At 37.6% G+C, this 27351-nt stretch overlaps 1 protein-coding gene across 8 annotated transcripts in view; it reads right to left on the bottom strand.

Moving 5' to 3' along the window:
* LOC124310137 (microtubule-associated protein futsch-like) overlaps positions 1–27351 on the bottom strand; it is a 98889-nt gene that overhangs the window by 2699 nt on the left and 68839 nt on the right. For 6 of the 8 annotated variants that reach the window (XM_046773826.1, XM_046773827.1, XM_046773825.1 and 3 more), the window contains 7 exons: positions 26122–26363; positions 25878–25932; positions 24787–25017; positions 7425–23306; positions 6309–6377; positions 3661–5490; positions 1829–2045 (listed from right to left, as the gene is read on the bottom strand). In XM_046773826.1, the coding sequence (XP_046629782.1) occupies positions 1829–2045; positions 3661–5490; positions 6309–6377; positions 7425–23306; positions 24787–25017; positions 25878–25932; positions 26122–26363 (18526 nt within the window). Of the gene's footprint in view, positions 1–1828; positions 2046–3660; positions 5491–6308; positions 6378–7424; positions 23307–24786; positions 25018–25877; positions 25933–26121; positions 26364–26557; positions 26947–27351 lie in introns of those variants that run through there. The other 2 variants (XM_046773830.1, XM_046773822.1) reach the window with 2 other exon arrangements.

The following is a 27351-nucleotide window of genomic DNA, read 5'->3' as shown; positions in this document are numbered from 1 at the left end:
TTGCATTACCAAATGCTATACATGTAAATTCAAAGATACGCATTGAACCAAATATATAAATAAACAAATACAAATACGGTACATTTTTATACTTTTCACTGAATAATTAACATGGATATGGTTTACGCAACATAAAAGACGGGTACTTTGTTACGTCATTTCATTTACTCGCGTAATATGCTCTTTCTGTTATAGTGTTGCTGCGCGCATCAAGCTTGTGAGAAGCTCTGTTCAGGGTGCCGAGTAAAGCGTTTAGCAGTTAGTTTTATTTGCCTATTTTCACATGGCAAAATATTTTAATAATGTAATAATAATAAGTATCGGAGGAAGTACTAACTACAATGTTAGTATTGTTAGACGAATGATATGTTATTATTTTATTATTGCAAAAGAAAATTAGTCTATTTCGTAAACTGAATAAACAGGCATTTTTACAGCATCAAGGGTGTTTTTAAAACGTTTATTGATTACGTTTCAACCTTCTTATTTTCATTGAAAACGTATATTTAGGAGAAACTTTGTTTCATCAGTTTAAACGAATTATATGGCAGACAAAGACGAAGTATTACCATTAATGATGTTGATATTTGGAATTCAGCCTGTATGATAGCTAATAAGTTTAGAACATTACTGTAGAGTATTAAAAGGGAACAAGTTTCGTCGATTTTTATAAAAAGTTGTAATAATTTTTCTACAAATATAAACAGAATACTTATCTTTTTGATAACAATACATATCTGCATTGCTTAATTTGATCTGTTTTGAGAAAATCATCAAATCACTATTGATCTCATGTTTGTCTGCCAAATGTGTCTAATTATAAGATGCATTGAATTTAAACTCAACAATTACACATACGTACATTTGAATATTGTACTTACTTGACGATTCGCCTAACAATCCTAACTTCGTACCTACATAACATGATCGTTGGTCCCTCTACACTTTAGCTTTATCTTGATATCCTTATTGTTATAAGAACTAAATAGATCAGACTTAAAATGAAGAGCACTAAAGTAAAATATTTCAAACTTCACTCATTGAACTTTCTCTACAAACGTGCAATCAAAAATGAAATTATCAGGAGCAGCATAAATTCTACATAAGCCCTTGAAATTCTAAAGTGCAATACACTACAAGATTGAAAAGTCAAATAATTCTCAATGCAACATTACCATGCGATGTATAGATTATAGTAAAAAAAATCATGCAGCATAAACGGTGACCAAACGAACTATTCAGTTATTTCTTAGAAAAAGAAAGCTTGTGCGTATTCATTCAATCTTATAGTATAATGGAACCAAGTTTATTCTACTAATTACCAGCTGACGATATTCAACCCTTGTGAATCAATCTCATCAGACGTGACAATTCATCGATAATTCCCTACCAATTCAGAGAGTTTCATCGCACAAATATGCAACGAGTAACAATAGATTCTAATCACCTATATGATTACACCATAGCATTTTATTTGTACTACTCAGGAAGTTGACAGTAGATTTATAAATAATAGGGGAAAGGCACATCGGAAAACACCTCGCTTACCTGCACCTGCGTGCAGCTCTTATCATTATCACTGACACCAGTGAGAAGCTTACGAAGCTTACGATACTTACTCTACACTTTGACTTTCAGATAATCTATCAGTCGAGTAGATTAAATGTTTTGCTAAAATGAGATTCGTTTTCGAGGAGACCTGTTGACTAGCAGAAGTAGATCAAAATTAATTTTCATATATGACGCCCTCGTTCACTATCTAGGCCCATGTATAAAAACGATTGCTCAATTATTTTTAAGATATAAATAGAATTAACGTTAATCGTACCCAGCTTGCCTTGGGGCATGGCTGGAGAGGGCGAGGGCACGTCGGAGCGTACGCGGCTCCAGGACAAGAATAAGCGCTAGCAGGGCCACCAACACCGCAGCTGCGACGCCCATCCAACATACACAGCTGGCTCTACCACTAGTCCTCGTCCTAGGTTTCGTCCCTATCAGACTGCTCTCAGAGGTGGAGCACGCCGATTGTACTGAACTGCGCACTGCTGCCACGCAAACATTATTCTTCTGATCAATAATTTTTACTTTTTTTTAAGAAATTTACAATCTCAATTCTCCAACTGCAGTTAGTATAAGAGAGGAGCTGAAAAAGCATGTGGATTTATACATATCTAAAAACCCTTTGTCAGCCCCACACATAAAGTCCGAATCTTTTCGAATACGATGAAGAAGTTGAATAAAGCCATTGTAAAAGAACAAAATGATTGATAAAAAAAAAAAAAACTTTAAATACATTATGTGATTTACAACACACATAAACATATGTACACTATGAAGTTCTTGATTCCAATATTACGTGAGTATAACTCGGAAGAAGACTGGATTAGAGAATCTGTGTAACTAACATGAATCCCACGCCAAGTGATATTAGCTTCCTTAACTACACATTTAACATATGAAATTATGATAAGCATCACGCTGTTTTATAATTCCGTTCTTCAAACTTAATTAATCCTGAATAATTTTTGTTCAGATGTCTGGTCCTAATCTATATGTTAAAGGGTACAAGATACCTTGTAAGTAAAAATTATTGAAAAAATTCTTATGAATATTGAGAAAATATTCACCAACAAGGCACTGAATTCACCGAAGTGAAATTCATCTGCAAACTGAGTGTTTTCACATTATATACTGACTTTCGATGCGTGATGCGTCTATATTCATTTAGGAATTTATTTTAAGTTTTGTAATCGGAAAAGGGTAACTATCATAACTCATGCATATTGATTGTAATACATGATGATATTTGATTTTTCTGAATACATTCAAGTGTTGCAATCGATCTATTGAATGGGGATTGGGTTACCCCAGATATACTCTTTTAGTATAACTGTTCTATTTCATACTTAACTGGGTTAAAGTTATATCGCAGAAATAATGCATTGGATATGAACGCTTACATCAAAATCCAATACACAAAAAAGTATTCACAATCCCCGCAGGTGTGTGTTCATTGCGAATGCGATGGATCATTATGCTTAGTACCTATATCCATAAAGCAATACGCCAATTACTTCCAAGCTTCATTTTTCAGTTTTAGTAATGTTGTGCAATATTATAAGACGTCCAATGTTCAATTCAATTCATGCTGCTTGCAAATTCACGCTAAATCTGTCAATGCCATGCATTCCAAGTTGAGTAGTTGTGAAAAAGGTTTTCCATGCACATTCTTTGTGAAAGTTGTCTTTCGTTTATATACATGCCATAAGAAATGTTAATGTTTATGTGCACATGTGTCCCTCAGTAATTGCAACTCGTTATGCTGCATGAATTGGAAGATTTCTTGTTACATATATTGGAGCAGTTTAAAAATAATGGAATGTAAAAGAGAAAAATTTTTAATTCCACAACACGTTTTCTATAATTTCGATTTGAGAAATACGTGAAACTACTAAGATATCTATAATTCTGAATAATTCAAATTTGAATTACACGCTACTTCCACTTTCGATATTCCATATAAGTATGAGTACAAACTAGTACTGCAATTTTTCATTAAAGAGCGTATCGAGTTCCAATAATAGTGTGTTGATACGTTTTCGAGCTCGCTCGAAGATTTTAATTATGGTTGTTAGTTAGCGGGATATGTACATTGCTTACTTAGAAGGTTAGCTGTGAGTGAGGTACCTTGGTCGTCCTCCAATGGGGACAATTCTGCACCTTCATGCAGGGCGACGTCTGATCCACTAGAACTTCCTAACGTTCGCCTCTTGCTTGGGGATCTTCTTCTTGGTTGGGGTGAACTATCGCTATCTGATTCGCTGTTGACTTCACGTCTTGAACTACCATTTTTTGAATAAAAGTCTCCATTACCAGAGCCAGGAGAAGTGTCTAATGAGAACTCTGTTTCCCAATCTTCTGGCCGCACATCTCCAGATCGTACAATGGTTTGCCAAGTTTCTGGTTTCCCATCACTCGATCTTTTCGTAACTACAGTTTCAGTCCATGTTTCAGGTTCAGAGCTACTAGATTTCACAGTTCTTATAGTCTCTTTGACAGTCTTCGCTGATGTGATGTTACCATCTTTGAAGAACTCATTGAATTTTTCTGGATCTATAGTTTCTCCCAAACTACTTTTTACTACAACTGTTTTAGTACTTTTTCCATCTTTAAAATCAAGTTTTTGTAAATCTACTGGTTCACCTGTGGTACTTTTAACTGTGGTTACAGTTCTCACTACCCCTTTTCCGTCTTTCAGTAATTGTTTGTACAGCTTCGGGTCAATTGGCTCACCTGTTTCAGTCTTTAATGATTCAAGGGTTTTTGTAAATTCACCTTTCTTAGAGAGCTCCTCAAAGTCCTCTAAAGATAATTTTTCCTGAAATTTCGACGGATCTATTTTCGTTCCAGAAGTTGAGTGTAACGTAGTTACTGTATTTCTCAGTCCGCTACTTTTTACAATGTTATCAAATTCTGCAGGACTCATTACCTCTGTAGAACTATCGCCTTCCGTCACATCATCTCCACCAGACGTAACTATTCTCCTAGTGATGGTTGTGACAGTTCTTCTACTGGCACCTCCATCCGTCATACCCTTGAAGGCTTCTGGATCTATTTGTTCCTCTGAACTAGTACGGATGGTTTTTAACGTTTTCACGGACTCACCATCTTTTATGAGTTCTGCTAAGTCACTTGGATTGATATCACCAGAGTGAGTACTTCTTGTTATAAATGTTTTGACTATTGTACCATCTTCTTGTATCTCATCATACTGTTCGCAAGAAGAACTTGGCTCTAAATCTGAAATGTGTTCAAACTTGTCTTTAAATTTTTGTGGATCGATACTTTCGCCTAAGGTAGACTTTACAGTAGTTATCATATTCGCAGTGTTATCTTCGTTAATTAACATCGATTCGGTAGAGTCATTTTTAGTTGTTTTAACTGTTGTATAAGTTTCTGTTACTGTTTTACCTTCGTTTGGCAGACCTACTTTGGGAGAAAACTTATTATCTTGTGATGAACTTTTGAGTCCTGGCAATTTTGATTCTACAAACTTTGCTGACACGGTCTCAGTTACAGTGGTCATACCGTCATCAGTTGTGTATTCTTTGATAATTGTTTTATTGCCATCTTTGGTTGTTTCTTTAATTTTTACAGGAATTTTACTCTTCGGACTTTGAGGCTCTCTAAATGTACTTGCAGATATTTCTTCCATGATAGGACTGCGTCCCTTCTCCTGTGATCTTTTAGGTGACTTGAGTGAAACCTTGGACGTTTCTGGAGATTTTTGTGGCAATTTTGACATTGGCTCTGGTATTTTAGTTTTGGGGCTTTTAGGTGTTTGCGTTGCTTGAGTATCTTCGATTTGTAGGTGTAAGTCAGTTTTGGTGGACAACTTGGAGGAGTGGCGAGGGGCAGGAACAGGTTGCTTTGACGGAGCAGAAGTAGCATGCCTCTCTACAGTCCCATCAATCTCAGTAGAATCATGCCCTGACCCATCCAAAAGGACACGGACAAGAACAGGAACAAGGACATAAAGCACATTGATACACACTAATAATCTCAACACTTTAACCCAACAATAAGATGGGCTTGACTTTACATTATACATATATATTAATATACATATCTATGTAATTAATATATATATTTCTTGACTGAATCATGTTTTAGTTAGTATCAATATTGCATTAGGATTAGTTTATATGTAAAAAAACACACATTAGAAAATTACCTAGAGTCTGTGTTTGACTTTTACTAAAAGGTATGAAATTTTCTTACAGTGAAAGACTAACTAAAGTCAACTATTCGTGATGCAAACTCTCTTCTCGTGAAAAAAAGTCACAAAATAAACATATACAAGATTCAAGTATGCGATATGTTTATCTTAGAAAATAATGGATTTAGTAAATTTGTGCAAACGGTGTACGAATTGACCACTGAATTATACCAGTATTGTTTGCGTAAGGCTCATTGTCAAACTGGTGTCAACTGAAAGACTGTATAAAAATCACGAGAAAGCGGGTATGCCGAATATAGCTAAGGGATTTTTATTCATAGTTGACGATATGGTACGATATCTTACTAAAATTTGAAGCAATCTTATTGTGCTACCTTTCAATAAAAGATGTATACAGACACTACGTTTAGTATTAATTGATCAAACGTATCAGTTAGTGTGAAAGCGTTAGCAGGAGTGCTAACTATAGAAGATAAAGCTAAATACCTGAGGGTACCAAAACAGTAGTTTTACTAATATACTGACTTCCCTGAAATAATGTATCAACTATTTTTGTTTAATATGTTACCTGGTCGCGTGAGAGATAGCGATTGGTCAGCTAGATCTTGAGCTCGTCTCGAGGCCTCCTCTGTTACATCTGAAATTGATAGATTGCATGTGAGTTGAGGAGTAAGAGATGGGTTTACATTGAAAGCAATGAATCAACAAAGATTAGATGAATGATGTGTTCCCTGCATGGCATACCTCGGTTCATGCGTCACTAGTCTGTAGTTTCCTGTTAATTGAATGAGAGATATTACTTACTGCAATAATATAATAATATATGATCTCTATATTGTACTATACAGGAAAGTATACACAGCAATAAATGAAAAACTGTGTGTGTGGCAAGATTCATCACTGAAGTAGCAAGGTGTAAAACGGCACAAAATCCTGTAAACATGCAGTAAACGAAAAAAATGAAATATTCAAATCATGGGTAATACACATTAAGGCTGAAAATATATTTACAAAAATGAAACCAAAATATATTATTCGATATAACGAAGTGTTATTTCTTTGAAGTCGTAGGATGGACATGGACAATTCATATAATTAGGATACATTCACAGGAATGGATCATTGCCGTAAAAGAAAATTTCAGTCTGTTCGAATCGATTATGTAGTTCCAGCATGATTCAAATGAGTATTATTTTTAATATAAGTTCAACTATAAAATAACTTAAATTAATGTTAAACATGTTTCTGAATCTAGCCTGTATTTAAAAAATGTTCTATCCACTAAAAATGATGAAAGTTATGTGGCCGACAAGAATTAAAGTGTTGTATTTGCTTGTAGTTTTTATGAAAACGACAATATTATCTGTGCATGAAACGATGATATTTTTAATTCAGTTAGGTATTATAGCACATATTTCAACTTGATTTACTCTTTGCACAACTATGATAATAACTAAACTCTGTTGTGAATGTATACTGGATATGAGGTTTGGAAAACTATTAGGTGAATAGGTCATTAAGGGTTAGTATTATAAGAGGTATGGTAGCTGTGCGAAATTAATTATTCCAGTTGCCTCGACGAGGCTGGTGTAAACTGAGGTTATACAAAAGCATTAACTTAATCAATTAATCATGTTACACACAGCTGGCATGTAATATGTATAACACAATTATTCCAAGGTACCTTTAATGCTACTGTCACTGAACTCGGCGGGGCTGGGTGGTGGGGTTGCTGCCGTCCGCACAGACTTTGTTACAACTGTGGTGACGGATTGACGCGTGCGAGGCTCTAGGTGCTCTAGCCTGCTCGTCACCCCTGCAACTAGCCTATCCGAGCTATCTACCGGAGTATGTTTCAACTCTTTCGTGGGGCTTACTTTTTGTGGAATGCGTGAAATTAATTTACCTTTACCTTCGCTAAAACTTTTCTTTGTATCATCATCACCTAGCCTGTCGACTTGTTTAGATTTTTCAACAAACGATTTTGAAGCTACTGCCTCTTCATTCTCTATTCTATCTGAACCATGGGGTGCTGAGGAAACGTTATAGCTTCCGGAAGCTAGTGAATCATCGGATTCTCTTTTAGTATCTTCCCAGAACTTTTCAGTCGCATCTTTCAAACCTACCGCAGCATGATCTACTTCTTTCGCAATTTTATGAGTTGCAGATTTGGCTCCTTTTACAATGCTTGATATCACTCCTTTTCGTTTTTTTGATTTCTTATCTTCATCCAGAGAAGCATCTCGGTCCAAAGAACTGCGGGCCGAACTTGAAGCGGAGTCAGAATAATCTTGAGCATTTCCAAATGCATAGGGTTCGTTTCGTTGTTCAGCAGCACTTCTTGTATCTGCTAAAAACATCATTGTAGCTAATTTTGCATCAGATATTGATTCTGGAGCATTTGACACATCTGCTTGAGTAATTTTTTGTTTTTCAGCAGTACTAGCTTTTTTGTCAGGAATGTTCACGGTGTCATGCTTAGATCCTTTGAAAATACCAGAAAAGAGTTTGCTACCCTTTTCTTTGCCTTTTTTCGCTGCTTTTGAAACTTTCTCAGTTGATGCTTCTGCTGTTTGCGCTACGTCCGCAATAGCCAAAGATGTCTCGTCCTTGATGACAGTGGCACCATCCTTAATTTCTTTGCCTACTGCATCTGTAACTTGTTTCGATTTCTTCAATGCCGCTTCTGTGCCCTGCTTAGCTTTTCCAGTAACTTCCTTGGCTCCTTGAGCAACTTTATCAGCTGTAGCGTTTGCAGTATCAGACACTGCTTCAATTCCACTCATCAATTTGCCTTTGGTTTTTTCTTTTGCACTTTTAGCAGCATTTGAGAGCTTTTGAGAGTCTTCAGCAACTTCCGAAGTTAATTTCGCTGTTGCATCCTTTGCACTACTTGCGACAGAGTCCTTCGTATGTTCAATGTTCTTTGATGCCTCCTGCGCAGCTTGTTTTACACGTTTGGTTTCTTCTTCCGCCTCTTTCTTCGTTTCATCGAGAAATTCTTCCACCTCTTCTTTCGCTTCATCAACCATATGCTTAGCACCTTTGATAATACCAGTTAGGAATCCACCTGTTTCTTCTTTAGCTTTCTTTGCTGTCTGTGCAGTTTTATCTTTAGCAGATGTTGCAGTCTCAGCTACGGAATCAGCTGCTGATGTTAATTTATCTTTCGCAATTGCAACGTCATCCTTAATTTCTTTTCCCACATTGTCCGTGATGTCCTTTGATTTCTCGACAGCAGATTGTGCACTATCCTTAGCTTTCCCAATTAGTTCAGAAGTTCCCTTAGAAACTTTATCACCTGCAGCCTTAGCTGTATCAGACACACCTTCAACAGCAGCGACTATCGTTTTCTTCGTCTTGTCTTTTGCACTATCGGAAGCCTCTGAAAGTTTCTTAGAATCCTCAGTAATCTCTTGGGATAGTTTGGCTTTCACATCTTTTGAAGTATCTACGACGTTAGCTTTGGCATCTTCAATGTTTTCAGATGTCTCAAGTGCAGCTTGCTTAGCACGTTCGGTTTCTTCCTCTGCCTCTGTCTTTGTATCGTCTAGAAACTCTTCCACGTCATCTTTAATTTCATCAACCACATGTTTGGCACCTTGGAAAATACCAGAAAAGAATCCACCAGTTTTTTCCTTAGCCTTCTTCGCTTCCTGTGCAGTTTTGTCTTTAGCAGATGTTGCACTTTCAGCTACGGAATCAGCTGCTGAAGCTAATTTAACTTTTGCAATTGAAACATCTTCCTTAATTTCTTTTCCTACCTTGTTCTTGATGTCCTTCGATTTTTCAACTGCAGATTGCGTACCATCCTTAGCTTTCCCGATTAATTGAGAAGTTCCCTTAGAAACTTTATCACCTGCAGCTTTAACTGTATCAGACACAGCCTCAACACCAGTAGCCAACGTTTTCTTCGTCTTGTCTTGCGCACTCTTTGAAGTATCTGAAAGTTTTTTAGAATCTTCAGCAATCTCTTGGGATAGTTTAGATTTTGCATCTTTGATGTCTTCAAATGTTTTAAGTCCAGCTTGCTTAGTATGTTCTGCTTCTTTTTCTGCCTCTGACTTTGTCTCTTCTACAAATTCTTCTACGTCATCTTTAATTTCATCGACCACATGTTTCGCACCTTGGAAAATACCAGAAAAGAATCCCCCAGTTTTTTCCTTAGCCTTCTTTGCTTCCTGAGCAGTCTTTTCACCTGCAGATGTAGCAGAGTCAACTACAGAATCAGCAATTGAACTGACTTTCTCTTTACCAACAATGATATCATGCTTAATTTCTTTTTCTACCTCATCCTTGATACCCTGAGATTTTTCAACGATGGATCGTGTGCCATCTGTAGCTTTCCCAGCAAGTTTGGAAGATTCTTGAGAAATTTTTTCAACTGCACCTGTCGCTGCATCAGAGATCGCTTCAACACCAGTGGTCAATTTTTTTTTAGTCTTGTCTTTTGCTTTTTTAGAGGCATCTGAAATCTTTTTAGAATCCTCAGAAATTTCCTGTGATAGTTTAGATGTTGCATCTTTTGTCAAATCTACGACTTTGTCTTTGGCATCTTTGACAGTTTCAGATGTCCGATCGGCAGCATGCTTTGCCCGTTCTGTTTCAGATTCTGCTTCTTTTTTTGTATCTTCAAGGAACTCTTCTACATCTTCTTTGACATCATCAACTGCATGCTTCACCCCTTTGAAAATACCAGACAAAAATCCTCCAGTTTTTTCTTTAGCTTTTTTTACTTCCTCAGCAGTTTTGTCTTTAGCAGATGTAGCAGTATCGGCAACAGTACTTGCAGCGGAAGATAATTTTTCTTTACCAACTTCAACATCATGTCTGATTTCTTTGTCTACCTTGTCTTTGACGTCTTTGGACTTTTCCACAATAGATTTTGTGCCATCCTTGGCTTTAACAGCAACTTTAGAAGCTTCGTCAGGTACTTTATCAGCTGCAGATTTCGTGGTGTCAGATAGAACTTCAACACCAGTTGTCAATTTTTCCTTTGTCTTATCTTTAACACTTTTAGCAATATCTATAATTTTTTGAGAATCCTCAGTAACTTCTTGGGACAGTTTAGCTTTGACTTCTTTTGTGCCATCTAGAACCTTGTCTTTGACATCTTTAATTTCCTTCGATTTGTCTTGCACAGCACGTCTTGCACGTTCTTCCTCTTCTTTAGCCTCCTTCTTCGTATCATCTACAAGCTCTTCAATGTCCCCTTTAACGTCGTCAACAGTGTGTTTGGTACCTTTGAAAATGCCTGATAAAAATCCATTACCTTTTTCTTTTGCCTTTTTCGCTTCTTTTGCTGTTTTAGCTTTTGCCGTTTCAACTGTATCCGTCACTGCATCTGCGGTTGAGACCAACGTATCTCCAACGACTTTTGCATCACGATTGATTTCTTCCTTCAGTTTCTCCTTGGTCTCCTTAGATTTTTCAATAATCTTTGCTCCGCTATCTTGAGCCTTGTCAAGCAGATTTGTAGCCTTTGCAGAAACCGAATCGACAGTATCTTTCGTAGTATCAGATACAAGATCGACACCAGCTCCGAGTTTGGATTTTGTCTTATTTTTGACAGTCTCAACGCCATCCAGGATTTCATCTGTGGTATGCTTGACTTGTTCAGATGCTTCTTGAGCGGCACGTCTAGCCTGTTCTTCTTCTTTTTTAGTCTCCTCCAGGAAATCAGCAGCATCACCTTTCACTTCGTCAACAGCATGTTTCGTAGTTTTGAAAATACCAGATAAAAATCCACTGCTTTTTTCCTTAGCTTTCTTAGCTTCCTTAGCAGTTTTGTCAATTACAGCTTCGGCAGTATCAGCTACAGCATCACCCGCTGAAGTCAGTTTTTCCTTAGCTACTCTGACATCATCGTCAACTTCTTTTCCCAGCTGTGCCTTTACATCCTTTGACTTTTCAACAATTGTTTTTGTGCCATCAGTTATTTTTCCAGTAAATTCTGTAGCTTCTTTAGAAACTTTCTCAGCAGTTACATTGGTGGCATCGGACACAACGTCAATGGCAGAATCTAGTTTTTCTGTGATGTTGTCTTTGGCACTTTTAGATGCGTCCGAAAGCTTCTTTGAATCTTCAGCAATCTCCTGAGATATTGTAGCATTTACAGTTTTAGCAGTATCTGCAACTTTGCCTTGGACCTCCTTAATTGTGTCTTGAGCAGCCTGCTTAGCACGTTCTTCGTCCTCTTTCAGATCTTTCTTCTTGCCATCAAAAAACTCTTCAACATCCTCCTTAGCTTCACTGACAGCATGTTTTGTACCTTTGAAAATACCAGAGAAAAATCCACTGCCCTTCTCTTTGGCCTTTTTGCTTTCCTTTGCCGTTTTGTCTTTTGCAGATTCAACAGTACTGGCAACTGCGACAGCGGTAGACGATAACTTATCTTTTACGATCTTAGCATCATCTTTTATTTCCTTGCTCAGCTGGTCCTTGGATTTATGGGCTGTAGTAATAAACTCCGTTACTCCTTGGGCAACCTTATCAGAGGCCTCCTTGGTACTGTCAGAAACAACCTCATATCCAGCAGCTATTTCCTCTTTTGTTTTATCTTTCGCACTCTTAGAAGCATCCAACACCTTTTTAGAATCTTTAGCTACTTTCTGCGATAGTTGATGAGTAGCATCTTTTGTACTATCTACAATTTCGCTTTTAATACCCTCGACTTTTCCAGCTACCTCCTGTGCAGCATATCTAGCACGTTCTTCCTCTCTTTTTGTTTCTTCCAGGAAGTCTCCGGCGTCTAATTTAACTTCGTCAACAGAGTGTTTGGCACCTTTAAAAATACCAGATAAAAATCCTCCTGTTTTTTCTTTAGCTTTCTTTACTTCAGCTGCTGTTTTGTCAATCGCAGTATCCGCAGTGACGACTGTAGCATCAGCTACTGAAGCTAATTTGTCCTTTACTGTTTTGGCATCATCTTCGATTTCCTTGCCCACTTTGTCTTTAAAATCTTTAGATTTTTCTGCAATTAATTGACTGCCATCCTTAGCTTTCGCAACAAAGTCAGAAGTTTCCTTAGAAATTTTATCAGCTGTAGATTTAGTGGCCTCAGATAAGCTTTCAACACCAGTAGCAAATTTATCCTTGGTTTTGTCTGCTGCGTGTTTGGACGCATCTGCGAGCTTCTTGGAATCTTCAGAAATCTCTTGTGATAGTTTAGCTGTAGCATCTTTCGTTTCATCTACAATCTTGTCCTTGACATCTTTGATATTTTCAGACGTGACCTGTACAGTCTTCTTAGCACGTTCTGCTTCGGCTTCTGCTTCTTTCTTCGTATCATCGAAAAACTCTTCAACATCATCTTTGATTTCGTCAATAGCATGTTTGGCACCTTTGAAAATACCAGACAAGAACCCTCCAGTTGCTTCCTTAGCATTCTTAGCTTCCTGTACAGTTTTATCTTTGGCGGATGCAGCTGTATCAGCTACAGTGCTAGCAGCTGAAGTTAATTTATCTTTAGCTACTGCTACATCATCCTTTATTTCTTTTCCGATGTGGTCTTTGGTTTCCCTGGATTTTTCGATAACAGATTTTGTGTCCTCCTTAGTTTTCACAATAAATTCGGCAGTTTCGTTAGCAGCTTTATCAGCTGCAGCTTTAGTAGTATGAGAAACAGTTTCGATACCGGTGGTAAACTTTACCTTGGCCTTGTCTTTTATATTCTTGGATGCTTCTGAGAGCTTTTTTGAATCTTCAGCGATCTCTTGAGATACTTTAGCTGCTGCATCTTTTGTCGTATTCACAACCTTGTCTTGGACTTCTTTAATTTTTTCAGCTGTTTGATGAGCAGTCTGTTTACCATGTTCAGCTTCGGATTCCGCTTCTTTTTTGGTGTCATCAAGAAACTCTTCGAAGTCATCTTTGATCTCATCTACTGCATGTTTGGCGCCTTTGAAAATACCGGATAAGAATCCTCCCGTTTTGTCTTTAACCTTCTTCGCTTCCTCTGTGGTTTTGTCTTTAGCGGATGAAGCAGTGTCAGCTACAGAATCAGCAGTGGAAACTAATTTATCTTTTGCTATTGTGATGTCATCTTTAATTTCCTTCTCCACCTTGCCTTGAACATCCTTGGACTTATCAATAATGGATTGAGTACCATCCTTTGCCTTTTCAACAAGATCGGAAGTATCTTTTGAAAGTTTGTCAACTGTAGCTTTGGTGGCATCAGATACGATTCCAACACCAGTGCTCACCTTGCCTTCGGTTTTGTCTTTTAAACCCTTTGAGACATCTAGAAGCTTTTTAGAATCTTCACTAATCTCTTGCGATAGTTTAGTTGCTGCATTTTTTGTCGTATCTACAACTTTGTCTTTGACTTCTTTCACGTTTTCGGATGTCTTACTGGCAGCATGCTTAGCACGTTCTACCTCAGATTCTGCCTGTTTCTTATTATCTCCTATGAATTCGCCTACTTCTTCCTTTGCTTCATTAACTGTATGTTTGGCACCTTTGAAAATACCAGATAGGAATCCTCCAGTTTTTTCTTTAGCCTTTTTTGCCTCCAGTACAGTCTTGTCTTTGGCAGATACGGCAGAATCAGCTACAGTATCGGTTGCTGAAGCCAATTTATTTTTAGCCAGTTCGACGTCATCTTTAATTTGTTGACTAACCTGGTCCTTGATGTCTTTGGATTTTTCAGCAGCCGACTGTGCGCTATCCTCAACTTTTCCAACAATCTCCGATGTTTGTACAGAAACTTTATCAGCTGTAGCTTTAGCTGTGTCAGAAACGACTTTGATTCCAGTGGTGAATTTGTCCTTTGCTTTGTCTTCTACACTCTTAGATACGTCCGAGAGTTTTTCAGAGCCTTCAATAATTCCTTTTGAAGTTTCGTTCTTCACGTCTGTGACACGACTTACAATTGCGTCTTTGGTGTCTCTGACTTTATCAAATGTGTCTTGTGCAGCACGTCGAGCACGTTCTTCTTCTCGCTTTGCTTCCTCAAGAAAATCACCGGCATCTCCTTTAACATCATCGACAGAATGTTTGGCACCCTTGAAAATTCCAGAAAAGAATCGACTGCCTTTTTCCTTTGTCTTCTTGGCTCCTTTTGTAGTTTTTTCAGCTGCCGATTCAGCAGTGTCGACCACAGCATCAGCTGCTGATGCAAGTTTATCCTTGACTACTTTAGTATCATCCTTGATTTCCTTGCTGACTTTATCTTTTATATCCTTAGATTTTTCAACTACAGTTTGTGTACCATCCTTAGCTTTAACAACAAGGCCAGAAGTTTCCTCAGCAACCTTATCAGTGGCAGTTTTGGTAGTATCCGACACAAATTCTACACCGGTGGTAAGCTTCTCCTTGGTCTTGTCTTTGACAACCTTGGAGACGTCTTGTAGCTTTTTGGAATCTTCAGCGATCTCCTGCGACGCTTTGGCCGCTGCATCTTTTGTCGTACCCAAGACTTTACTTTTGATATCCTTAACATTTTCAGATGTTTGATGAGCAGCGTGCTTGGCATGTTCTGCATCAGATTCGGCTTCTTTTTTGGTGTCATCTAGAAACTCTTCAAAGTCGTCTTTCACTTCTTCAACTGCATGTTTGGCACCTTTAAAAATGCCAGACAAAAACCCTCCAGATTTTTCTTTCGCCTTCTTCGCTCCTTCTGTGGTTTTATCTTTAGCGGATGAAGCACTATCAGCTATAGTGTCAGCAGCTGAAGCTAATGTATCTTTCGCTACTGTGATGTCATCTTTTATCTCTTTCTCCACCTTGTCCTTGATATCCTTGGATTTATCAACAACGGATTGGGTCCCATCCTTTATCTTGCCAACAAGTTCGTTAGTTTCCTTCGAAACTTTGCCAGCAGTAGCTTTTGTGGCATCAGACACAACTTCGACACCAGTAGACAATTTCTGTTTGGTTTCATCTTTTACATTCTTAGAAGCATCTGACAGCCTTTTGGAATCTTCAACAATTTCTTGCGATAGTTTAGACGTGACATCCTTAGCCGAATCTACGACTTTGCCTTTGGCATCTTTGATCTTTTTAGATGACTCATGAGCGATCCGTTGGGCACGTTCAGCTTCAGATTCTGCTTCTTTGCGTGTCTCTTCTAAAAAGTCGCCTACATCTTCTTTAGCTTCATCTGCCGCGTGTTTGGCACCTTTGAAGATGCCGGAGAAAAATCCAGTAGTTTTTTCTTTAGCTTTTTTGACTTCAGACGTTGTTTTGTCGATTGCAGCATCAGCAGTTTCAGCTGTTGCATCAGCGGCTGAAGCTAATTTATCCTTCACAATTTTAGCATCATCTTTAATTTCTTGTTTCACGTTATTTTTGACGTCCTTGGATGTCTCCATAATCGTTTGTGTACTACCTTTAGCTCTTCCTAGAAGGTCGGAAGTTCCTTTAGAAACTGTATCAGCTGCAGTCTTGGTTGTGTCAGACATGACTTCGACCCCTGTGACCAATTTTTCCTCAGCTTTGTCCTTTGCATTTTTGGACGCATCAAAAAGCTTTCGTGAATCCTCAGCAATCTCCTGTGATAGCTTGGCTGTTGTATCCTTTGCCATATCTACGACCTTGTCTTTCACGTCTTTAACATTTTCTGATGTCTCATGGGCAGTGCACTTAGCACGGTCTGCTTCCAACTCTGCCTCTTTCTTGGTATCTTCGAGAAATTCTCCAACGTCATCTTTGATTTCATCAACTGCATGTTTAGCACCTTTAAAGATGCCAGACAAAAATCCGCTTGTTTTTTCTTTTGCCTTCTTCGTTTCATCTACAGTTTTATCTTTGGCGAATGCAACAGTATCAACCACGCCATCAGCAGCTGAGGCCAATTTCTCTTTAGCTATTACAACGTCATCTATAATTTCTTTACTGACCTTATCTTTGGCGTCCTTAGACTTTTCTGCAATGGATTGTGCACTGTCCTTAGCTTTGTCAGCAATTTCAGAAGTTTTCTTCGAAACTGTATCAGCTGCGACTTTAGCTGTATCGGCTTCAACTTCGATTCCGGTAGTAAATTTATCCTCAGTCTTATATTTCGCATCCTTTGAAGCATCTAACAGCCTTTGTGAATCTTCACTAACTTCAGTAGAAATTTTGGTTTTCACATTCTCTGTATTATCTTTGATTTTGTCTTTAACACTGTCAACTTTATCCCCTGTTTCTTTAGCAGCACGTCTAGCACGGTCTTCTTCTTCCTTGGCCTCTTTCTTTGTGTCATCCAGAAACTCTTCAATGTCTTCTTTGACGTCATCAACAGCCTCTTTAGCACCTTTGAAAATTCCAGAAAAGAACCCACCAGTTTTCTCTTTAGCTTTCTTTGCTTCTTTAGTAGTTTTTTCTTTGGCTGATGTAGCAGTGTCGGTAACCGTATCAGCCATCGTATATAATTTGTCTTTGACTACTTTGACATCACCTCTGATTTCCAATCCAGCTTTGTCCTTGATGTCTTTGGATTTGTCAGTGATTGTGCTAGCACCTTGCTTAGCTTTACCAACCAGTTCTGTAGCTTCATTCGAAATCTTATCAGCAGTACTCTTCGTAGTATCGGCAACAAGTTCAACTCCACTAGTCAATTCTTCTTTTGTTTTATCCATTACATTCTGTGATGTATCTACAAGTTTTTTTGAGCCATCGGTAACTTTCTCAACAAGTTTAGCTTCAATATCTTTTGCATCGTCTACAATTTTATCTTTTACAACTCTCACCTTTGTAGATGTTTCTTGAGCAGCATGTTTAGCACGTTCTTCCTCTTCATTCGCCTCTTTCTTTGTGTCCTCAAGGAATTCTTCAATATCTTCCTTAACTTCATCAGCTGCATGTTTAGCACTTTTGAAGATTCCAGATAAAAATCCACCAGATTTTTCCTTAGCCTTTTTCTCTTCTTTTGCGGTCTTCTCTTTTGTAGCTTCGGCAGCACTGGCCATGGCACCACCTGCTGCAACTACTTCATCTTTGACTGTTGTTGCATTATCCTTAATTTCTTTACTGATCTTGTCTTTGACGTCGTGAGATTTGGTGACAACTACTTCTGTGCCATCTTTGGCTTTTCCAATAAGTCCTGCGCTACCTTCGGAAACTTTAGTGGCCGCATTTTTGGCGGCCTTAGATACACTGTCAACTTCTCCAGCCAGTTTCTCTATTGTTTTATCTTTTGTACTCTTAGAAGCACCTACAAGCTTCTTTGAATCCTCGGAGATTTCGTGGGATATTTGAGCTAATGCACCTTTAGTATCATCTATGATTTCAGCTTTCATTTTTTCAGATGCTTCTTGAGCAGCACGTCTAGCCTTTTCTTCTTCTTTCTTTGTCTCCTCCAAAAAGTCAACAGCATCTCCTTTGACTTCGTCGATGGAATGTTTAGTTCCTTTGAAGATGCCAGATAAAAAGCCACTTGTTTTTTCCTTAACTTTCTTTGCTTCTTTTGTGGTTTTGTCTTTTGCAGCTCCAGCAGTGTCAGCTACAGAATCAGCTGCTGATCCTAATTTATCTTTTACAATCTTAGCATCATTCATAATTTCCTCACTTACCTTGTCTTTGGTTTCCTTGGATTTCTCAACAATCGATTCTGTACCACCTTTAGCCGCTTGGGCAAGGTCTTTTGTGCCTTCTGACACCTTTTGAGCTGCATCAGAAACAATGTCGACACCCGTAGCTAATTTTTCCTTGGTGTTATCTTTAGCTCTATTGGATGCATTCAGAAGTTTCTGAGAATCATCGGAAATTTCCTGGGCCAGTTTATCCTTTGCATTTTTGGTACTATCCACAATATCGTCTTTGACATTTTTTAGTTTCTCCGCTGTTCCTTGAGCAACGTGTTTTGCATCTTGTCCGACTTCTTCAGCAGCTTTCTTAGTTTGTTCCGCAAGCTCTGCGGCATCATCTTTAACTTCATCAACAGCCTGCTTCGTACCTTTGAAGATACCGGACAGAAATCGGCTGCCCTTATGTTTAATTTTTTTTGATTTTTTTGTCGCTTTCTCACTTGTCTCTCCAATAACATCAGTGATCGCATCTTCCGTTGATGAAACTTTGTCTTTCAAAATGTTCACTTCTTGTTTTGTTTTGTGACTAATTTCATCTTTAACCGTGTTAGAAGTTTCAACCATTTTTTTGGCATCATCTTCAACACCATCGGCTATTTTCTTTGCTTCTTGAGACACCTTAGCGGTTGCATCTCGAGTGGCATCAGAAACAACTCCATAATCTGTGGCCAATTTGTGCTGAGCCGTGTCTTTAATGCTTTCAGAAGTCTTTTTTAACGCTGCAGCATCACGATCTATAGCCTCAGACAGTTGTGCTCCCAAGACCTTTGCATCACTGACAATATTAGTTTTTGCATCCTCTAATTTGTCAGATGTTTTTTGAGCTGCACTAGCTGCTGAATGTTCTGCCTCCTTCACCTGTTTTGGTGCACCTTTGAAAAAACCTGTTATATCATCAGTCACATCATCAATAGTCTGCTTGGTTCCTGTTAATATGCCAGAAGGGAAACCATCACTGCCTTTCTCATGCAGATTTGGGTCGTCTTTAGAAGCGTTACCTGTGTGGACGATGGATGCGTTGTACATGGTGTCACTAGGTGAGGGAGACTCTTTCTTCGAAGGACTCGGAAGTTTTGGTTGCTTCACATCTCCGATTGAAACTCCAATGTCAACAGTTGCACTTCCTTTCCTGGATTCATCCAAGAATTGGGTAGTCGCATATTTCAAATCACCTACAACAGGCAATTCCCCTTGTTTGGTTTTAGATTCGGTATCTTCAACCGAAGGTAAACCTACGTCTCTGGTTACTGCAACGTTTTTCAGATCAGCCAAGAATGAAGCTGTTGCTAATCTGAGGTCCTCGTCTGCGCTGTCAATGGAAGTTTCTCGTGATGATTGTTTGTCCTTCGATTTAGTTCGCTTTTTATTCTTGGACTTGGGACTTTTGAAAATTCCAAAGAAACCTCCTCCTTTTTCTTTAGTACTGTCGTCATCAGATCCAACTGATTTATCACCAGCAACGTTTGCTTTGCCATTCGTGGGTACTGTTTCAGATATTACAGACTTTGTTAACAAAGTTTGTTCATCTGATGTCGGTTCTTGTGAAATGATTTTCTTATCACTGTTTGACCCTTCTTTAATACCTGGAGCATCTTTCTTATAGGTGTGCTCTGTTTTTCGTTCAATGATTCTTATACCCAATTCTGGATGAGTCGCAGCTGTCATTGGAACAGGAATCTCAGATTTGGGACGGATGTCATGCTTGCTTACATCATCCTGACCACCTTGAATCATTTCAGTAACCTGTGTGGTAGTTGTTGAGACTACTTTCTGAGATTTCTGCAAACTATCATCTTTGTGATGTGGCTGCTTTGCCTTTTCTTCTTCTTCTGCGGCTTCTTTTTTAGTTTCGTGCCAAAATTCTTTGACATCCTCAGTTACTTCATCGATGGCATGCTTAGCATCTTTCAATATTCCTGGTAAGAATCCCGCACTTTTTTCTTTAGGTTCTTTTACTTCTTTTGTATCCTTTTCCGTGACTACTTTAGCATCTTTATTTACTTTAGATATTTCGATGTCACCTTTTAGATTCTTAGCATCTTTACCAGTGGTCTTAGTTCCTTCAGGTTTCTTTTGATCATACGAACTTGCCACGTCTGGCTTATTACCATTCGCAAGTTCATCATGAGTGCTAGAACGTAACACAGGGAAGCTAATATCATCTGCAGCTTTTCTAGTATCATGAAGGAATTTTTCTGTTGCGATTCTCAGCTCCTCATCTCCGCTGTCAAAAGATGTTTCTTTAGACGAGTCCTTGTCTTTGGACTTACCTCTCTTTTTACTTTTTGACTTTGGACTCTTGAATATTCCAAAGAATCCACCACTCTTCTCTTTGACTTCATCCGATGCATTCTTCACTTCGGTACCCAATTCCTGTGATAACGCTTCAGCTTTAGTAGTCAATTTTTTTCCCCCAGTTATTGCAGGCTCAGTTATAACCTTGACATCACGCTGTACTTCCATAGAAACTTTTTCTTGGAAATTTTTAGTTCTTTCATGAAGATTTTTACTACCTTCTTTAAAAGAATCACTGATAGTATCTGTAGTTTTTTTGATATCTTGGCCAGTAGCGGTCATTTGGTCCGTAATGTCGGGAATCTTTGTTGGTACAGCTTCTCCAATAATTTTAACATCCTTTTCGACGACATTTATTATTTCGCCTCCTGTCTGTCTGGAACTTTCACCTACAGTAGTGATGTCCGATTTCAAATCTTGGCTAGCAGCAGGGATGCTACCAGCCGCGACTACTATTCCAGCAGTAGTACTTGCGAGACCTTCTGATGTTTTATTCGCAACATTCAGTGCCCCATCTGAAATAGTTTTCTGAACATCAGCTTCAGCTTTTTCTGCAGCAGCTTTAACGTCATAAAATGTTCCTTTAATCTTATCTGTAGGTGTGTCAAATTCATAATGGACATTATCAACAAATCTATCTTTTTTAATGTCAATGATATCTTGAGGAGATGTTATTTTTTGACCGGCAGAATCTCTTCTTTGGTCTGCGACCTTTTTTGTGTCATCCAAAAATTTAGCTGTTGTAATTCTGAGTTCTTCATCTCCGCTATCAAATGATGTTTCTTTCGAAGATCCCTTGTCTTTTGATTTACTTCTTTTCTTACTTTTGGATTTAGGACTCTTAAAGATTCCAAAGAAACCACTGCCTTTATCTTTCGATTCTTCTTTAAGATCTTTACTATTATCACTAACTTTTTCAATAGTGGTCGGCGTATCCTTGGAATTTATTTTTTCATCAGTAACATATTGGACTGATTCCCTTATCACTTTTGTAGTTTTACCTGCATCTTCCAAAGACTTTTCAATTGATGTTGAGCCACCTGATGATTTGGTACTGTCAATCAACTTATCTTTAGCAACAATAGCAATGTTAATGTCTTGTGAATTTTGTTTAGGATCTGTAGGAATTGAATGGATAGGTTTGGTTTTATCCTTCAAAGTTTGTGCTTTGTGTATAGTGACATCGCGATCTGGATCAACAATGTCTTTATCTTTATTTATGTCTGGGCTCACGAGTGAATTATTATCTTTCTGGCTACCTTGTAAGTTTTCAGTGACAATTACGGTGGTACCACCAGTACTCAAAATGTTCGTTGTAGTTTTTGTGGGTTCTTTAGGCAACCCTTGAAAGACTTCAGCAGTTCTTCTAGTATCATCCAGAAATTCTGCAGTAGATACCTTAATATTTCTGAGTGGATTGCTCTTTTGATCATCTAATGGAGCACTTGGTTGATAAACTGGGCTAGAAGCGCGGTCGGGTTGATGAGCTGAATCAGCTGTTTTTCTCGTGTCTTCAAGGAATTTAAGTGTCGAATTTTTAGCATCTTCATCTCCACTGTCGAATGATACATCCTTGGAATCTTTAGATTTTAACTTCTTCGATTTCGGTGTCTTGAAAATACCTGAGAATATCCCACTAGATTTATCTTTCAATTTTTTAGATTCTTTTTCAGCTTTGTCTTTGTTGTCCTCTGCATCCTGTTGGACATTGTATATAATTTCGTAAGCAGATACCCTGGGATCTTCTTGTGGCTTGGCTGCATTTCCAGTTTCTTTAACATCAATTTTCGTTGAATCAATTTTAAGGATGCCTTTAATCTCTTTTGGTTTTTGCTTCAGTTCTTGACTAGCTTGATCAACAGCAACTCCCAACTTCTCATCAAGCTCTTTTCTCTCGCTCGCTAACTTTTCTTTTTCACTACCAATGTCTTTATTAACATCAGATAGCATTGCATTGGCATCATCATAAATTTTTGCAACGCTCTTTACAGGACCTTTACTCAAATCATTTTCAGTTTTCAGATCACCTGATAAATCTTTCACGTCCTTCCCTACCATATCAGATCTAAATTCTATTTCCTTGACTACGCCTGAAATGACTACTTTACCTTTCTGTATGTGTTCGTCTATCGGTTTTTCACTGATACGAGAAGATTCTGTGTCTAAGATTACTTCCGGTATATTGGGGGATTGCGCAGTGATTGTAGTTATAATATCTGTCGTTGGTTGGCCTATGTAACGTGTTTCGCTAGTTACAATTGATACAGATTCTTTGGGATCTGTTGTTGTTACACTAGCACCTGAACTAATTACGGGATCGCTCGGGCCGAAGTAATACGTTTCCCTGGTTTGGGGTTCACGGACAATTTGAGATTCTCTAGTAACAGGTGGAGTATAATCGGTAATGGTTGTTGTCTTCACGGTAATGTTTTGCCCTACATTAATGGGATCCTTTTGCTTAACAGTAATATGTTTAGTAGACAATGGTAAATCACTGTTATCAAAATCTATACTAGGACCTGAGACATGATATTGTTTAGTAATAGCTGGTTCGACATCTTTTTGAGAGAAAGTATGCACTGTGGTTGTGTGACCTAATTTCGGATCTTTTTCTGTAACAGTAGTGATTTTATCTGACAAAATTAAATGTGGCCCTACAGCACCTGCCGCCTCTTTACTCTCTTGCGCATCATCATCATCATTAACCACCGACCACCCTTCCGCTAACCTCTCCTTCTTTCTCTCTGCGTCTTGTATTACACCTGTTAATTAAGTATCACATATTTTAGGCATCTAAAATCGTAATTAAAAAAAGTTTAGACTTATTTCATTCTAAAATGATTAGTGTAAGCTTGCTAGCTTGGTTTATGCGTTGATCGAGTAGCAATTAGACTTTCCTATGTTTTGTGCGTAGGTGTATGTGCTCTGGAGCAGCTATCTCTGTCTAATCAACAAATTCGGCATACCTCATTCAATATGAAAGAAGAATATTTATTTGAGTTGAGGTATTATTTTTTCCTCACAAACACCGGTCTGTACTCATAAACATAAAAGTATGAATCAATTGAATCATACACTACATCAATTTTAATTTCTAATTTCTCAATAGTTCTTTCAGGGATGTATGTATTATATTGATACGCACTTTAATATCAGTATAAATGATTAAATTCGTTGATTCAGTGCTATCAAGAAGTTGATAAGTTTTGTAGCCTGAAATTTACTCACTGTCATTAAGTAATTAATGATAATTTTAACATCCGAAATCAAGAGATTATAGAGTGCACAAAAGAAAACAGACCAAGAAAAAGAATATTTAATAATGATATTGTTGAGAGTAGCCTGATAAACGCTTCTAAGGACAGCTGCTCCGTGTGCCTGCACAGAAATAGGAATATTCATGCAGCGTCAAAGAATGCAGTGTTTCCTAGCTGAAAAAATAAATAAATCAGAAAGAACAGAAGAATTTGCTGAAAATATGACTGGGAAAGTTAGATAGGATACTGGAATGTTAGGAGTACTTATTTTACAATAGATGTAAAGAGTAGTGATAAGCTAATCACTGTAGTTATTATTTATTGAAAATAAGCAAGCCTAAAACGCGGATCAATCGGCACCGGTTTCCAGGAGCTGCTATCAAAAATAAAGTCATTAATGTGAAATGGTGATTAGAAACTGGAAATACCAAAGGCTGGTGAATTATTTCTGGCTAGAGTAGACAATGATGTCAATCTCAACATTAAATTATGAAATGTTGTTTGATCATTTTGAATAATAGAGTATTTGGAAATATTTCCCTGTTTAGACAAAGAAGGTTTTTGCGAAGAAAAGTTAATACTTCATCACATTTTTTCCTATTTTGGTGACTGGTGACAATTCAAATCCACTCATAACACGTACTGAAAATATTTTTTAAGTGAAATAAAAATTCAAAGAGATATTACGGCATTGTTAAAGAATGAAGAATTTTTTTCTATCCTATAACACGACACAGTTTAGTGATGTAAATCGTGGAATAAGCATCCAGAAGAACCATTAAAAAGATATCCCTTAAGCTGAAAATGCCAATAAGGCTGTTAAGTATTATATTCCTAAATATAAGTAAAATTGGTCATGCTACAAAGATAAATGTGTTACGGAAATGGTGCTGCTGTCCTTAGATTTTTTTAAACCTCTGCTGTTAGGCAAAGCTCGGCTCCTTAACCGACCCATTTTCAAAAAAATTGTACATGTACTACTTACCAGAAACTATTTTGTTGGCATCTTCTATGACTCTCTGTCGTTTTATATTGTCATCGTCAGCGTCATCTTTAGATCTTTTCGTCATCGTATCGGAAATATGACATTTGTATTCAACAAAGTCGGCCATCATATCGCCAAATTCCTTTTCATCACTGGCATATTTATCTTTTATAGGAGTCGAAGTTCCATTTGGTATAGTGCCATTGGTGACTGTGCGGTGCTCTTCAGTTGCTAAGTGCACAAAACGTGTTGCCAGTAATGAGTTGCAACGTAAAAAGCGAATTTTAATATGGTATGGCAATAAAAATTTTATAGCTTATTCGCGTTTTATCCAACTACAACAGTTTGTTTGATTGACATTGATGATTATGTTCATTATATACTCATGCAAAAATCCAAATCATGATCCAATACTTCGAAATTATGTGCTGCTGAACCCTTTCAGTATTCGATTCCATTTGCAACATTGTAAGTAACATATTCAATTTAAAATGGCACCAGTTTTGGGTTTGAAAGTTGAGCATCGGTGAATAACTGTAGTCAGAACACTAAGCTATGGAAGTAACTCGTGATTGGTAATAATGATCCAACATTCAAGTTAAACATGACTAAGAGACTAATGACAGTTGGGTGTGCAATATTCAATCACTGCCTTAATGTAGAGAGTGATCTCATACTATTCTCCGGTATTCGTATTCTCTGAATGTGATGTGTATCAACTATAACATTTGAATAGATACTTTCATTTGTTGAGAGGCAATAGAAAGTTAAACTTTGTTAATTGTTCAGGAATTTCATAAACATACAACACTTCGATTATTATAAATAAAATATTTTTGCTGATTTGTAAGTCTTCGTTTATGGTACTTATCATTTCTATTAATAAAGATACTGCAGTTCTACCACGCATACTGATTATCACGTTTTTTTTTATCACAGCGTTGTAGCAGTACTTTAAAGCTTTGCGACCTATGATTATGTAATACGACCTTGAGAATTTCAAAACAAGCAATTTGTGTATGGCACATAAAAAACAGTCAAATATTATAGGTCTGATGTCAGTTTGCAAATCAGTATATAAATTCACTTACTACGTTTGTGAGTTACTGCGCCTGGTATGCTGAGATCTTCAACAGACTCTGATTCCTGCAATTGAATTTTACAACGTTTGTACGTTAAACCTGAATAAGTGTGACGAATATTACGTCAGCAAATATAATGAAGCATTACATTATTATACAAATTTCCATACATTAAAAAAGGCTATTAGACCTTAAAGTTTCTGCTCAATAGTATTGAAAATATGAAGGAATCGATACAAAAAAGATGACAAACCTTCATTCGATCTGGCTCTTCCCAATCTGGGTCCATTTTAGGATCCATGGTAGCATCTCTGCGAAGAGATGTATCTCGGGAAGGCCCGAGCTCCTCTTTCAGGGAATCAAAACCAGGTTGATCAAGCCTTACTCTTGCTACGGCTTTTTCTACATCGTCGGTAACGAGTTCTACATTGAATATGCATCTTTTCACGATATCTTTACGACCGATTTTATTCAAAGCCTTTTCTAGAGTATTTCCTGGAAAAAAATTACCAATGAGAAACATAATGAAATTAGCAAATAGTCTATCTTCAATTTTACGAACATCATCTGGACTGGAATTAAACGCTTTTCTACACAGAAGAAAATGATAAATTCAAATTGGCCAACCATCGTTATTATGTGAATTTAATTTGAATGTCTTTCCCACGCGAGATTGTTTCAAAACAAACCTTTGTGTTTACAAGGTCCTTGATGCCAAGACTGTGACCTTCTAAAAATAAGTAGCAATTCACTAACGTGAGAATTAGTGGCTTCGTTCTCAAACGCTTGATATAACGTTATAAACATGGTCTTTTCATATAATTTCACAAAACACACACACCAACTGGTCACAAACTGATATTATTTTATAGTGTTTTATGAATATAACACAAACATTCACTGCAAATCACTTGATTTTAGAAAAATTCTACACGTTCAAGGCCAAGGTAATGCTTTAAATATAAAATTCACAACTTTTCTTGGTACTGTGTGGTTTATATCAACGCAGAAATGAAAATACCTTTGTAAAGATCTATCAGCGTCAAAGGACGATTGAATAATGCCAGACGGATGGAGGTTGTTATTTTTGTTGATTATAGTAATAATGCTGAGCTATAGTGGGGTATAGCAAGGCGATTAGTATTAGTGGTGGGACTTGTGTCAAGCATGGTAATGGGTGATGAGATCATCAACTACGTTTCTGTACAGATTCCACACGTGTGACTCAACGATTATGCGTTCTTGTTTATTTCACCTTGTCAAACTGGTTTCACTTTATACTACTTCATAGTGGTTGAAAGGCTCTGCGAGCCTTTACTACACAATTGGAATTAATTGGCAAATGTATGCAGGTAGAAAAAAATCTACCTGAATTCACAAATCAGTCTTTTGTTTACCGATTGGAATACGAGTTATTATTAACATAGTTATTTAATAAGCCATTAATATTCGTGCGCAGTAATACAACTAAATACGGCTTTAT

Source organism: Neodiprion virginianus, chromosome 1, assembly GCF_021901495.1.
Source record: "Neodiprion virginianus isolate iyNeoVirg1 chromosome 1, iyNeoVirg1.1, whole genome shotgun sequence".
Taxonomy (NCBI): domain Eukaryota; kingdom Metazoa; phylum Arthropoda; class Insecta; order Hymenoptera; family Diprionidae; genus Neodiprion; species Neodiprion virginianus.
This window is presented reverse-complemented; position numbering and strand designations above follow the sequence as displayed.